This window comes from Miniopterus natalensis, chromosome 18, assembly GCF_054644295.1.
Source record: "Miniopterus natalensis isolate mMinNat1 chromosome 18, mMinNat1.hap1, whole genome shotgun sequence".
NCBI lineage: Eukaryota > Metazoa > Chordata > Mammalia > Chiroptera > Miniopteridae > Miniopterus > Miniopterus natalensis.
This window is the reverse complement of record NC_142098.1, coordinates 23,582,996-23,599,666: the sequence shown is the minus strand read 5'-3', so window position 1 is coordinate 23,599,666 and position 16,671 is coordinate 23,582,996. Positions and strand designations below refer to the sequence as shown.

Here is a 16,671-nt window from a genome sequence, read left to right as displayed (position 1 = left end):
TGTTTCCTTTCTTAATAAACGCATGTTAGGAGATAAGTTATGTTAGCCTCAAAACGAGCAGGAAAATGTTTCCACATTTTTACTTTCTGAAAAAGTGGTGTTATTCTCCCTTAAATTTTTGTAAAAATTAACCAATAAATCCATCTGATCCTGGAAGTTTCTTTACTGGGAAGACTTTTATTTACAGATTCAATTTTTAAAATAAACATTGGGCCCAGCCGGGCGTGGCTCAGCGGTTGAGCATGGCCCTAGGATCCAGGCGATCAGGGTTCGATTCCCGGTCAGGGCACATGCCCGGGTTTTGGGCTGCAGCCGATCAATGACTCTCTCATCATTGATGTTTCTATCTGTCTCTCTCCCTCTCCCTTCCTCTCTCTGAAAATCAATAAAGATATATTTAAAAAAAAAAAAATGGGTTATTCAGATTTTCGACTTATGTTAGTTTTATTAAGTTTGTTTTTCTAGGAATTTGTCCATTGCAGCAACATTTTCAATTTCACTGGCCAAAAATTTGTCCATAACTATCTTATCTCTTGCTTAACATTAATTCATCCCTGAACTCTCTACTAGGTGAAAAGTTACTCAATTTTTAAAATTTGTCCCATTACCTATAACGGGAAAAATTATAATGCCAACCCACATATATTAGATTGCTAGGGCTGTCATAACACAATACCACAGACTGAGTGGCTTAAACACAGAAATTTATTTTCTCAGAATTCTGGAGGCTAGAAGTCTGAGAACAAGATATCAACAGTACTGATTTTTTCTGAGGCCCCTCTCTTTCTCTTATAGATGGCCATCTTCTCCTTGTATCTTCACATGTTCTTCCCTCTGTGTCTGTGTCCTAATCTTCTCTTTTAATGACATAAATTCTCCTATTTCCTGTATACTATTTGTCCATATTTCCCTTTCATGTACTTCCTATTCTCCAGCCCTTGGAATTCTAAGGCAGATCAGCTTCTTTTTAGGATTCCCCTCTGCCATACTGAGCCTACTGATGAATTCTGAGTGTTTTTTTTTACCCTAACTTTTTGCTTTATAAATAATGCCATAGCAAATATCCTTTTATAGACACATTTTAATCCATTGTTTAAAGTATAACTACACACAAATTGCTAGAAGTAGAAATGTTGGGCCAAAGCATATATGCGTTTTAAGATGACTGCTTTATAAAAAAGAGTTTTTAAATTTATATACCTATCCATAGGCCAGAGCAGAATTTAGGAAACTTTTTCTGCAAAAGGCCAGAAAGTAAATATTTTAGGCTTTGAGGAACCTAGAGTCACCTCTGCAACTACTAGATGACTTTATAATGACTAAATAAAATAACTTTAAAATATAGAAATCTAAGTTGTAAACTTGATAAGTACAGAAACACTTATTTCATACGGTAGCTATAGAAAAATTTAAGCTTAAGTACAGAAATATTATTTGGCAGAACCTGCTGGTTTCTACAGTGGAGGGTTTTTAATAAATTTACCTTGGCCCTTAAACAAGGTTTATCATCCTCTTTTTAAGATTAAGAGAATAAAAAAAAACACCAATCATAATGTTTCCCAGAACAACAGGAAAAGTATCTCAAGATTTGTCATTATATATATAAAGCACAGATGGTGAACTATGAAAAGTCATACTTACATGATTACAATCTGAGGAAATTTCATTTTCAGGCTAAAAGGAAAATAAAGAAGAAATGATGTTAAAAAGAAATCTCAGATCTCAAGTTTTCAAACACCACCAAAATAAACTCAAAACAAGAAATCTGAATATTCAACTAAATATGTTTCTTCAATATAAGGAGTAAAGTGGGGCTTTTACTGAAAAATACACAAGGAAAGTAGATGAGATATAATCCTTTTCCAATCAACGGCACAATCTGGAAATGGGGAAAATGAAGAATGTACTAGAGATAAAGCAATAGTGACATAAGGGCCCTTACATGACACTTCATAATTCTGAAAGCTAAAGAGGATGAGGCACAATAAAGGATGTCCTTTCTTTAAACAAAGTTAGATATCTAAAAAAACAGGCTTATCAAGAGAGCAAAAAAGGTCCATCAGTGATTTAAAAATTAGTCTCCTGTCACTGTTAGGGGAAGCTAGGTGATGGGTACACAGTACCTCTGTGTACTGTGTTTGTAACTTCTATAAATCTATAATCCTGCAAGTCTATAATTAAAAATAGAAAGTTAAAGAAAAACAGAAATTTTATGTGTGTGTGTGTGTGTATATTTATTTTCCCATGACTACATCTGTTTTGTAAAGCCAGGTACATGTACCAGAGACAAAATAAACTTCCAATTCCATGACAAAAAAGGTAGACTAGGTTATGCCTAATATTGCCGAGCTTTGCAATAAACATTGCCTTTATTTTTATTTTTAAATTTTTTTTGTTAATCCTCCTTTGAGGATATTTTTTCCATTGGTTTTTAGAGAGAGCGTGGAAGGGAGGGAAGGGAAGAGGGAGAGAGAGGGGGAGACAGAGAGAGAGGGGAAGGGAGGGGGAGAAACATCATGTGAGAGAGAGACATTGATTGACTGACTCCTACACACACCCTGACCAGGGTCTGGGGATCGAACCTGCAACCCAGGTAAGTGCCCTTGACAGGGAATTGAACCTGTGACCCTTCAGTGCGTGGGCCAGCGCTCTAACTAGTGAACCATACCAGCCAGGGCAATACACATCTCCTTAAATATCCTTTAGTTTCCTTGTTCATAAAGGCAATACAACTGTAATTATACATACCATAATAAAGCACCATTTCCTTTGACTTTCCATAGTATTCTAACCTGTTCAAAGTGAATTCTGTGTGCCTTCTATAAATATTACCAATATAGGTTGGTAAAAAGTGTCATTTTCAAAATAATAAGATTCTTTTTACTTAATAATAAATATAAGACAATAAAGAAAATAGTAGGCCACCCAGTGGCTGAGAGTAGTTCCATGAACTAGGAGGTCACATGCCTGGGTTTTGGGCTCTATCCAGGTAGGGGACATGCAGGAGGCAGCCAATCAATGACTCTCCATTATTGATGTTTCTCTCTCTCTCTCACCAACTCCCTTCCTCTCTCTGAAATCAGTAAAAACATATTTTTTAAAAAAAGAAAATAGTAAATATTAACAAACTGAGGATTGCTTCAAGGAGAAAAAGGTTTCTAGGGAACTGATTTCTGATTTCATTGCAGAATTTAAGTAGGCATCAATACTAATATAAAACTCATTTCTGTACTTAGTGATAAATTATTATATTAAAACTGACTTTAATATATTCCTAGGTAATCATAAGATTATAACACAGCATTTCTAAACTTTCTCCCTACTCGTCTAAGTAACAATAGATATTTTAATGGCTTTTCTGAGGTGCCTTTCTGTGTCTCAGAAATCAACCTCTATTCTATGAGTTAATCTAGCTTAACTCTGTTCCCTCCACTTCAATTCCAAGTGCTTAACTTATATCTCTTAACAGTTAGTTTACTAGCAAGAATGCTTTTTTTAAAGGCAATTTTCTAGTTTATCCCCTTTAATCCCTCCCTTAAATTTTTCTTTTCTTTCTTTTTTTAAAAAATATATCTTTATTGATTTCAGAGAGAGGAAAGGAGAGGGAGAGAGAGAGAGACAGAAACATCAATGATGAGAGAGTCACTGATCGAGCCTGCAACCCAGGCATGTGCCCTGACCGGGAATTGAACCCTGATCGCCTGGATGCCAGGTCGACGCTCAACCGCTGAGCCACGCCCAGCCAGGCCCTCCCTTAAATTTTTCAATCAGCAATTCTAGTTCTTTCTCAAAGCATGGGAGGCAATTAATATCACTATAATTTTTACTCAAATTCATTTCTACTAAACAGTAACTTTAGATTAAAGGGGCATTCTTGAAAGAAATTCAGAGCCTTGGAGGATTTTTGAAATAACATACATAGCCAAATAAGATGTAAGTTATCCACAGAAAAAAGGTGTTGTCATGTTTACAGTCCAAAGGAATCTATAGTAGCAAATTTATTATTGTTTTAATGGCCTGCTTCCCTATAGTGGCAAACTAAATTATTTCCCTCAGCATCAAATTAGCAGCTCAGTTTTGTCATATTTTAGTGCGTTCTATCACTCTAGAGATATAAATCTGGGCTTCAAAAAGAAGAGTCTCTTACATCAAGTGTTTCCTCATTGAAAATAAAATAATTGTCATCTTTACAATGAAAAGCTGGGAGAAAATTTTATAAAAAGCTTCATAAATAGTCTTCTGATAACTTAATGATCAAATTTTGTAGAAGAGACTGCTGAAGTTGCATACATTAGTATCAATAAAGAAACTATGATGAATAGAAGAAAAAGAATGAGAACATGACATATACCACCAACCCAATATACCAGCGACTAAAACAGAGAAGAGACTTAGTTAATGCTGAATAAATGATGCAACAATAAGCACTGCAAAGGAAATAAGCACTGAGTACTTGGAGACACCTGCCTAACTCCAATGAAGAATGTGATGGGTGTAGCAGGAAACAGTGAAAGCTGTCAACTAACTGAGCTAGGTGCTACATTTCTTACAACATGATGGGATGTAAGATAAATGGTGATGTGTTTGTTCAATTTTATAGATGAAGATATTACAATAGAGAGAAACTGAGTAATGTGATGAAAGGTACATTCCTAGGAGACAACAAAACTGGATTTATGCTTCCAGCTTGATACCTCCTCCAAAAGGCTCAGTAGGTCAGGTTGAGCACAGTGATGGGGGTGCAAGAAAAAGAAAGGCAGACATGATGAATAAACAAGTGCTCTAGTGCAGCGATTTCCAACGAGTGTGCCGCAAGAATTTTTAAAACATGTAATACCTGACTATTTAGTCAAGGGCACTGACCTCTTTACCCTTAAATTGTCAAATTAAAAAAAATCACAACAGGCAACACAACAATAGCCGACTGGTGTGAATGAACCTATTTTTTATCAGATCAAGCTGCTCTAGAATGGTTTGTTTGACAGATACATGATGAACTTAGATGTAGGCAGCCCAGGTAAGAAACTGATGGAATAATTAGATCAACTAGGAATCTTGGATAAGCCCTTGAATAACCACAGCAAGTTATAAAAAAACTTTGCTTAACCCTGGCCAGTGTCGCTGAAGTTGGCTGGAGCATCATCCCGAGCACCGGCCGGGGCCAGAATTGGTATTTAAGGAAAGGAACAGAATGGCGGAAGAACCAACAGACTAACAGTAGTAGTCAACAGAGAAGCAGTGTGATTCTGGGTGGGTCACTTAACTTCTCCAGACCCGAGGATAGGCTTTGAATTAGAAGAGGGGTTTCTTCCACCCACGATCCATTAACAGGCTTTAGGAGTGTAAGTGTCTTACATCTAATTATAAACTTTTATATGTGAGTATATTTTTTCTGACAAGAGAATCCACAGCTGTCATAATCTCAAAAAGATCCGTAAGACAAGAAAAGATTAAGAAACACTGGTCTAAAATGGTTAAGATTCTTTGTATCTCCATGAGTCTATAAAATCTGAGATGTGGAATATAAAAATAGAAATATTTACTCAATTTCATACCTTTAAAGGTTAATAATTTGCATATCATGATTTTGATTTCCTTCTTCATCTTAATTAGTCTCTGCTGGTCAAAGCCACAGCAAACAGGTTCCAGAATAAACTACTGAAAGGCTCAAGTCTGAATGTTCAACCATCACATTCACTTAGGAGGATGGTTTTTACAAAAAGTACAAGCCTGGAACTATAATTTCCCCAAGGTGAACAGGCTGAGTTAATGAGTCTGGCATGAGATATTAAAGATTCACAAAACTAACCTGGAAGCTGTGCCAGTTTCTGAAACAAAAATGCTTGGGAGTTGGATTACATCTAAAATATGAACATTCTACAGTTACACTGACTACCCACCAGAAGTTGAACTACCCACCAGATCACACCTGGTACTAAAGTAAGTCACAATAGCCTCTGTTTATTAATCACCTGGGAGGAAAAAAAATATCAACAGTATCAGTGCTTTCACAGTCTTCCAAAACTCAGAAAGCTAGGCAACAACCAGATGCCTACTTCTGATTAGAGATACTCTGCTGCAGTAGTAAATTCTTCTGGGAGTTTATTTATTAAGAACCCAGTAAACCACATAAACAATTCATTTATTAACTTCATTTATTTACTTCATTGAGTAAATATTTCTATTTTTATATTCCACGTCTCAGATTTTATAGACTCATGGCCTCAAGTTAATTCATTTATTAACTTGGCCCAAACCACATGCTCCTGCCCACCAAAAAAAGCAAATTCAATGTAATATAGTAATGTTAGATAAACCCAGCCCTTCAGTCTTTTTTTTTTAGTATGTCTTTCTTGATTTCAGAGAGGAAGGGAGGAGAGAGAGAGAGAAACATCAATTACGAGAGAGTCAAAAGTTCTTCTTCTTCCTGATCTAAACGTTTGCCTGCGGTCTGGGTTCAGAGAAAGGTCCTGATCTTTTGAATTTGTCAGTCAAGGTCCCCTTCATCTTTGCTTTTTTGGTTTCCAGTTTAGCCAGCTCTTGCAGGCCCCTTTTGCTCAAGCACCAGGACCATCTGGCCGCACAAACAGTAGTAGACGTGGAGGGGCTTCTGGCCATTGTCATATTCCTCCCAGTCCCAGGTGCTGGAGCAGACTATTGACACGTATACTACTTTAGGCATAGCTCAGAGGAGCAGCCCGAAAACTCAATGCCAAGAACAATGTACAGTTATTTCTATAGGAACATGATGAGTTGTGTTTTTTTAATATTTTTTAATTGATTTTTTTAGAGAGAGAGGATGGGAGAGGGATACAGACATCGAGGAGAGAGAAACATTGATCAGCTGCCTCCTGCATGCCCCCTACTGGGGATCAAGCCTGAAACCTGGACATGTGCCCTGATTGGTATCAAACCAGTGACCTCTTGGTTCATGGGTTGATGCTCAACTACTGAGCCATGTAAAAATAAACCTTATCCAGATTTTAATTTTTAAACTGTATCTAAAAATTATTAAATAGACATTTTAAAACATAAAATAATATGGGGGATTTTTGGCCTAAGGGCAAGTGAATAAAGTTTGAAAAGAGAAGTAAATATATTAATACTTCCTTTCTAAAAGGCTTGACACTGAACAAATGATTTCAATATCCATGACTTACAAAATAATGTATTCAACTGGTTACTAAAATCGTTCCTGGTTTCAAAACAAAGAAACCCTGTATAAGAAAGTTGACTTCCCTGGTTTAAAACTGCCTCTTATTAGTTCATTTTGGTGTCATTAAAAATGTCTAAGTTTTTCTAGTTTTATTTTGTTCCCCTGCCCCCTTGAAGGTGGTAGTACCTCAATTAAAATAAAAAACAATTCCTATAAATACAAGTTAGCTCCTCAAGCTGTTTCCTGTTTCACCAATAGTTTATTTAATATAATTATAATCCTCTTTAAAAATATTAGAGAGGATTTGTTTTTGTTGTTGTTTTGGTTTGGTTTTCATTCCCCCAAAATACTACTTGCATAGATTCTGTTAAAACAAGGTTTAAGCCTGGCCGGGCATGGCTCAATAGGTGAGCGTTGACCTAGGATCCAGGAGGTCACGGTTTGATTCCTGGTTAGGGCACATGCCCGGGTTGCAGGCTCGATCCCTAGTTGGGGGTGTGCAGGAGGCAGCCAATCAATGACTCTCTCATCATTGATATTTCTCTCTCTCTCTCCCCCCTCCCCCCTCCCTTTCTCTCTCTGAAATCAGGAAAGATATAAAAAAACAAAAAAATAAAACAAAAAAACAAGGTTTAAGAAAAGACCTTTGAAACAATGTTCTTCTCCAAGATGACATGGTTGTTCAAGGCATTTCAGTAATCTTTAACTAGTTGAAAACAGGTAAATGTGTTCAGAAAGTTCTGCATTTATTAAGAGCCAGCTCTTAATAATCCACATAAATGGGATGGAATCCTGAACCAGAGGGTTCAAGGCTGCCCCAGGAATGTTAAATAGCAATAACATACCAGGGTTTGAGAAATTAAATGCACAAACTTTAAAAAACTCAAGAGATCTTCACTTAGATATTAGTTTCCAGAATAGTTGAATCTCATGCTGCATCACTTTTGAAAACACAATTCTAAATCCTAAAGACTATTAGACATCAAAGAACTAAATTGAAAATGTTGCTCTTAATGAGGATTAGAACAAATCCCAGTGAGGATTTTTTGGGCCTCTCAGAAAAATGGGAAATATAAGGGTTGAGTAGGACTAAAGCAAGAATTCATCACAGGAAGTCCTTGAGAATCAAAGCCACACTAACAATAAATGCCATGAGGATTTGTTTTTTAATCAGGTGTCAAAAAAAATTGTAAGTTCTGTTAATATATGTCTAGATTCCTCCCCCCCCCCCAAGAATAATAAGCTTGTATGTCACACATTATTTGCAGGTATATATAACATAATCTTAAAAAAAATCCAAATAAGAATTACTAAGAAAAATAATTATGAAATAGTTCAAATGTTTTGAGGCTTAGAATGAGTAATTTACTGACTAAGGAGATGCTTCCTGTATGACTTTAGCATGTTTATTTTTACAGCAATTCAGCTAGGTGGGATTTTTCTGCCAGTAGTAGGACCTGAGGAGTCACTTAATAGGTTTCTGAAAAGCCTACTAATGTTAGTGACCAATGAATTATACAGAACTTCAAAAGTTTTTAGTTTCCTTTTGAACTTATGTTCTGCTGGTGCAATAACAAAAGCCAACAAAAAGGAAGAAATTCTGCTTCTAATAATAGTATCCCCAACAACATGAAACTACCCAAGAACAAGGCACTGTAACATTGTTCATAACTACAAATATGGGAAATAATTTAAATATTCATGCCCCTGAGAGTGGTTGAATAAACTAAGAAGATCTCTATGAATTGATATAAAGTGATTTCCAAGATAAAATATTAAATGAAAAAGAGCAAAATGTGAAAGAGCAGCAAGTATGCCACCTTTTCGGTTAAGAAAGGGGAATAAAAATATATACATGTATCTGCTCACTTGAACATAAAGAAACTTAAAGTATAAACTAAAAACTGAGGCTGACTGCTCTGAGAACGGGAAGGAAAGGATGGAAGGATGGGGTAAAAGGTGTAGCAAGGAGATAGTTGTAGAAGCATGTAATTTTTACTGACTTAAAAAATTTTTAATGTTACAAGAAAAAAATGCTTTAAAAAAACCTGAAAATCAACAACCCTTCTTAGATCCATCAGACAACTAAAGTCACAGGCAAACCTCAGCCCCCAAATTGGAGAGACAGGCAAATACAGAGAATCACAGCTTACTGGAAGCTGAGGCCCAGAGGCAAAAGCCCACTGTTGGCGCAGTACCCATAGGAGCACTTAAACTGTAACTGACAACTGCTCTAGACTCAGTGTAGACAGCTTGAGAGTTAAAACTCCAGGGAAATGAACAATCCAAAATGGAAATTAAGTGAACAATTTCATTCATAGTAGCATCAAAGTGAACCTAAACTTAATCCAGGAGGAGAAAGACTTGCACATGAAAACTACAAAATGTTAAAAGAAATTAAAGACACAAATAAATGAAAAGACATCCCATATTCGAGAATTTTTAATACTGTCAATACAATCCCCTAAGAGACCTACAGACTGAAAGCAATCTCTATCAAAGTCCCAAGTCATTTTTTTGTAGAAACAGAAATACCCATCCTTAAATTCAGAATCTCAAGGGACTCTAAATAGACAAAACAATCTTAAACAAAGTTTAAGGTATCACTGATTTCAAAACTTATTACAAAGCTATAATAATCAAAACAGTGTGGTACTAGCATAAAGGCAAACACACAGGCAAATGAAATACAATAAAGAGCCAAGAAATAAACTTCGGCATATACAGGAGAGGACAAAAGTAGGTTTACAGCTGTGAGTACACAAAACACAGAATTTATTCTTGTATTGTTTATTAATTATTGTATTATTTTCCATATGAACTGTAAACCTACCTTTGCCCCACCCTGTATATGGTCAAGTGATTTTTCACAAGGGTGCCAAGACCATTAAATGAGGAAAGAACAGTCTTTTCAACAAATAGTGCTGGAAAAATCGAATATTCACATGTTAAAGACTCTTACCTATAGTGTATACAAAATTAACTAAAAATGGATCAAAGACCTAAAAGCACAGGGGGAAAAACTTCATGACACCGAATTTGGTAATGATTTCTTGGATGTGACACCAAAAATACAGACAAAAAAAGGAAAAAAAAAAGATAAAATGGACAACATCAAAGTTTAAAACTGTGCACCTTAGGACACAATCAACAGAGTGAAAAGCAACCCATGGAAAGGGAGAATATATCTGCAAATCACTTATCTGATAAGAGGTTAATATCCAGAATATATTAAGAACTCCTACAATTCAATAATAACAACAACAACAACAAAAACAAACACCACTTGATTAAAAAATAGGCAAAGGACTTACATAGACATTTCGCCAAAGGTTTAAAAATGAGTAATAAACACATGAAAATTGATGTTCAACATCACTAATCATTAGGAAAATGTAAATCAAAACCACAAGGAGATACAACTTTACATTCATTAAAACAACACACACAGAAAATAACAAGTATTGGAGAGAATATGGAGAAATTGAGATTGTGCGCTGTTAGTGGAAATGTAAAATTGTGCAGCCACTGTGGAAAACAGTATGGCGGTTCCTCAAAAAATTAAAAATAGATCTACCATATGATCCAGATATTCCCAAAGGAATTTACCCAAAGGAATTAAATGCAGGGTCTCAGATATTTGTACATCTATGTTCACAGCAGCATTATTCACAATAGCCCAAAGGTAAAAACTGCGCAATGAATGAATAAACAAAATGTGAGTATATACTATATATATAACGCTATATATTATCCATGCTACCACATGGATGAACCTTGAAGACATTATGCTAAGTGAAATGTGCCAGACACAAAAGGACAAATATAGTATGATCCCACTTAATCTGAGGTACTCGACTAGTCAAATTTAGAGGCATAAATTAGAATGGTGGTTGCTAGAGGCTGAGGAAAGGGAGAACAGGGAGTTATTGTTTAATGTACATGGAATTTCAGTTTGGGATAGTGAAAAGTTCTGGAGATGAATGGTGGTGATGGTTTCACAACAGTGTGAATGTACTTAATTCATTCCAAACTGTACGCCTAAAAATTGTTAAAATATCCCTGGCTGGTGTTGCTCAGTGGTTAGAGTGTCGGCCCATGCACCTAAGGGTCAAGGGTTTGATTCCCAGCCTGGTAGAGGAACATGTAGGAGGCAACTTATTGATGTGTCTCTCTCACATGGATGTTCCTCTCTCTCTCCCCTCCTTCCTCCCACTAGCCTCTCCCTCCCTTCCTTTCTCTCTAAAAATCAATGGAAAAAATATCCTCTGGTGAGGGGGAAAAAAAAGGTTAAAACAGCAAATTCTATGTTATACATGTTTTACCACACACACACACACACAGAATAAGAAAAAAATGGATGGCATAAATTTTGTGTTGTTTTTGAACTTATATGTTGCTGGTAAAATAGAAAAAGAGTTAAGTAGATGCCAAGTTTGAAAACAAGCTATACAAAACCAGATACTCCTTGTCTGCACTGGTGGCAGAGAAACTTAAAGCAATTAAGTTTCTAATTAGTCAGTAGAAAGTTATTTTCTTTTTTTCATCAAGGATTTATTGAGCACATAAGAAGCATTGGGTTAGGAAGTAGAAGTACAATGTGTTGGCTCTAAGCATGCTTATATACTTAGAGCCCAAGAGACAAGGTGTTTCTACACAAACACAATATTAGGTGACACACTGAATAAAGTTTAGGCATTATATGATTTATTGAAGAACTTCTAGCTGGATCCAGAACATTCACTCTTTGTGATCCTGACATCCTGCATTCTTAAAGCTACAATTCTTCTTTACAGTAGCTACTTATGGCGCTTTTCCTAACTGTTTGGGATCTATTTCAGAAGGTCATTTAAACCATTTTTGGTCTACTTTCCTTAAGGCCTCCCAGGTTCACTAAACATTATTTTGGGGGCACAAGGCCCCAAGGGTTTGGCTCCACCCCAAAACTACTTTTTGATATTAATCACACGGTGACAATTCAGAAAGTGGCTACACAATTATTGTGGACAATTGGACTAAATATCTCTATTTATTTGCTTTTGCTGAAATTTAACTTCAGAAAAGGTTCTGAAGAAGAAAAAAAGAAGAAAAGCAGAACATCTTTACACTGTAGAACATAAGTAAAACCTGAGATAGCAAGCAACTCTCTTAGGAACAGATAGGTTTATTTCTTTTTTTTAAAAAAGGCTATTGCCTTAAAGTACTTCAAACATTATAAATCATATATCTGACACCAATCTGATTTGAATCTCTTCCCCCTTTCTTTATGACCATTTATATTCACCCTCTTTCTCTCCAGCATCTCCAATCTTTTACCCTCTACTGGTTGCTTTCTCTTTGCCTTTAAATTAAAATAATTTCCTTAATCTTGACGAATCTTCATTTAACTGGGATGTCTTCCCTTCCAAACAGTCTCACCTCTTGTCACTATCAAACTTCTGAAATAGACAAAAATAGTCTCAAACAGTCCAAGTCTGGGTTCTAGAAAAACTGTTCTATCACTAATTTACCAAAAACCATGCTCTTTACTCAGTCACTAATCTTAACTGTGTTATTCTATTTACCCTAGTGATTACTACCACCTCCTTTCAAATTTCCCTTTCCTGAGCTCCCACAACTAAAATTTCCCTCCTTGGCTTCCACAACTAAACTCTAAGTCTTCTTTTACTCCCAACCACTCCTGCTCCCTGTAATTTCCTCAACAAGCCTCTTTCCAACCCTTAATTTTGAGTATTCCCCAGGGCTCAATCCTCGGAATCGTACTCTTCTATTTACACATTCTTTAAGAGGGCTCAACCATTTTCATACCTCCAAGTATAGCCTTTTAAGCTGGATGACTCTAAAATTTAGATTAGGCTCAAGATTAGTTCCAAATTTACATCTTCTTACAGGAAACTGCCCGGAAGTGCCTGGCTGTCATTTCAAATTCCACACAAGCTAAGGTTACATATGTCTGGAGGTAGCCTAAAAGTTCAACTTTGACTTCTCTTCACCTGGTTAAATTCTACCAACCATTCTTTCAGCTCAATCATCATTTTCTCAGGAAAACATTTCCTGACAATCTAATTAACCAAATGCCCACGTATCTCTCTTTCATGGCACTTATCAGAGCTATAATTTTCCATTTTTGTGATTCTTTAATGGCTACCGCTTCCACTAAATGGCAAGCACCATGAGCAAACTGGTCATGTCTTTTAGGAGTGGGAGGTAAAGGGTATGATAATCACCATATTCCCAGTACCTACCATCAAGTTTTAGGCATGTCGTAAATGATATTTACCCAAAATTTGTCAAATGAATGAATAAAAGTGCTCTGAGTCTCCCATCAATCCCATTTCCATCTCCACTGCTACTAGTCCACTGTAGTTCAGGTCTTTACTTCACAGTTTAATCACAAAAGCAGTTTACTTAATGAGCTCCTTCGGATTTTCCTTACTTCATTCCACATTGCCACAAGAATAATTTCCTTAATTACTTTACCATGCCATTCTCCTACCCAATAATCTTCAGTGACTTCCTATTTCCCTCAAAAACAAACCTAAGCTAATGTTAGACATTTCACTAAAGAACTCAATTTGCCAAGAGCACTAACGTCAGCTGCTCAGGGCAGCCTTTCCCACTAGCCATGGCTTTGCAATACAGAGTTTTCTCTTTGATTCTCCTTTTTCTAAGATCCTTCAAGACCACCACTAATGACATTATCTTGGCAATGTTACTCTTTATTGCATCACAAATTCTTAACATAAATTAACCAAGTTTTGTTGGCAACACATGCAGAGCCATTACTTAGAAAGTGTTTCTTACAAGGTATAATTATATTATTATTTATAACATTCTTCTCAATTATAATACCAGTTTCATTTTATAAATTTGCCCTTAAATTCTACTAACAACAAATTCAAAAATTTTAAGTAAAATTAAGGCAAGTTAAAGTTAGCTATCTAAAATAAAAGACGGCTCAGCCAGCATGGCTCAGTAGTTGAGTGCTGACTATGAACCAGGAGGTCATGGTTCGATTCCCAGTCAGGGCACATGCAGGCTCAATCCCCAGTAGGGGGCGTGCAGGGGGCAGCCAATCGATGTTCCTCTCTCATAGATGTTTCTATCTTTCTCTCCCTCTCCCCTTCCTTTCTCTAAAAAAAAAATCAATAAAAAATATTACAAATAAATAAAAAAAATATATAAAACGTGGTATAAAGTTTCCCACCTATTTTAATCCTCCATTACATTAGTTTCTTCTGCACCCTTGCAGAGTATTCAAATACTAATAAATATTTTTTCCTTATTCTTCCTCCTTGATTACAAAAAAGAAATATACTATATTGAGTGGTAAATTTACTTTTATTTAACAACAGATCTTAAAAATCTTTCCATACCTGACACAAAGAGCTTCTTTTCCACAGTAATATAATAGTTCATTGTATAGATGCACAGTAATATATTTAACTATACAACAGTTCACTGTATAGATACACAATAATTTACTTACTCCCTTGCTGAAGGATGTTGGGTTGCTTCCAATTATATCATTACCAAAAAAAATGCTTCAATAAAACACCTCCTACACATTCATCATACTGTTATGTATACATTTTCAGAAGTAGGAATACTGGGTGAAAGAATATATACATGTATTTGCAATTTTAATAAATAATTCTCACTCTCCTTTTCTAACAATTTCTCTCCACTCATTTCCATTTGATATGACAGAAGTTAAAATTCAAGGGATGGTAACTTCTACTTCCACTCATGAAGGATTAATTACTACAGGAATTGCCCTCATAGTAATTAACCAGATAAAATATAAGAAATAATTTTCAGTCACTGGACAACAGGCAGCCTAGGACTATGAATTCTGAAAGAAGAGAAATAAAGACGGTGAACCTGATGATCACCCCATCCTGGAGATGGTTTCTAGGCTATAGCCCAGGCAGGGAGAACCCAAACAGAAAATGATGTTCTTGCAGAGTAGAGGAGAGAAATCAAAGTTCAGGGGATCTACGCTAAAATTTGCAAGAAAAATCCTGGGAAGGAGAGTTGCACAGAAATTCCAAGAGATCTGCAGAGAGATTCTTTTGAGTCAAGTCCTGTTATGTATGTGTGGTGGGAAATGAAACAAAAACAAACTGGCAAAATAATTCCTGAAGCTCACACAAGGCCAGGAGTAGTTCATTTCCACCAGCCAGAATGGAAAGACCTCATATAACTTAGGATATTGGGTAGAGTCCCAGAAGAGCCCCATCTTAGCAGAATTAAATTAGGCACAGACTGAAGGCTGCTCTGGACTTGTTCTTAAAAGATTAAAAACAAGCCTCAAAAGAATCAAACTGATCTGTGTACCAGACAAAATACAACACTCTTTAAAGGAATTCAACAAAATTCAGCACTCAAAGATGTAAAATTCACAATGGTCAACATCCAATAAAAAATTACCACAAATGCAAAGGAGCAGGAATGTGACCACCAGCAGAAAAATTAATCAGTAGGAAAAAAACAAGAAATGACCAATGATGAAATTAGCAGATGAAGACCTTAAAACAACTATTACGAGTACACTCAAGGATGGGTGTAAAGGAAAACATGAACATAATGAAGAGAGAAATGTGTGTGTGTGTGTGTGTGTGTGTGTGTGTGTGTGTATTTTCCAAATCAAACTTCAACTTCTACAGATGAAAAAACAGAATATTTAAAATAAAAAATACACTGGATGGCATTAATAGAAGGCTGAAAACTACAGAAAATCAGTAAACATAAAGATATAGCAGTGGTAATTATCCAAAATGAAATGGGGGGGGCTACTTTTGGGAAGAGAGGGGGGTGAAGAACAGTGCCTCATGACTTGTGAGTCAATAGCAAGCAACTTAATCTATTTAAGATTAGAGTCCAGAAGAGAAGAAACAAAAAAAACTATTCGAAGAATTAATGGGTGCAGTATGTGTTCAAATATTTAATAAAAGATTTATATAAAAATGCAAAAGGAATATAAAAATATGAAAAACAATAATATGAAAATACATTATATATGTATATACATAAAACAACAACAACGAAACAAAATATATATGTAAGTGTGAAAGTTATCAGAAAAGCAACTTGGTAACATGAAAAGACTGAGGCTTTGAATTTAAAAAGACTTGCATTGGAGTCTAAGCTGTTTCTTAATCCTTATGCAAATCACAACCCATCTAATTCATTTTTTAAAATCTGTGAAATAAGGCTGATATCTGTCCTATCTACCACATACCATTATCAAGAGCTGCAAGTGAGATACAAAGGGTTCCACTGGTGAGTTCCTCTCTGATATTTACACCTGGTCCTACATTTCCCCTACTGTAAAGGAGTTAAGTAAAAAGTAAAATAAAAGTAACTGCTTCTTGCCCAGCTGGGTGTGGCTCAGAGGTTGAGCACTGACCTATGATCCAGGAGATTGAGGTTCAATTCCCAGTCAGGGCATATACCCAGTTTGCAGGCTCAATCCCCAGCAGGGGGGCGTGCAGGAGGCAGCCGATCAATGA

The 16,671-nt window shown here is 36.0% G+C and overlaps 1 protein-coding gene across 1 annotated transcript in view; it reads right to left on the bottom strand.

Moving 5' to 3' along the window:
* Positions 1 to 16,671, bottom strand: part of GLG1 (golgi glycoprotein 1) — a 74,647-nt gene that overhangs the window by 47,004 nt on the left and 10,972 nt on the right. The window contains exon 2 of the mRNA XM_016196518.2: positions 1,642 to 1,674. Coding sequence (XP_016052004.1) covers positions 1,642 to 1,674 — 33 coding nt within the window. The remainder of the gene's footprint in view (positions 1 to 1,641; positions 1,675 to 16,671) is intronic.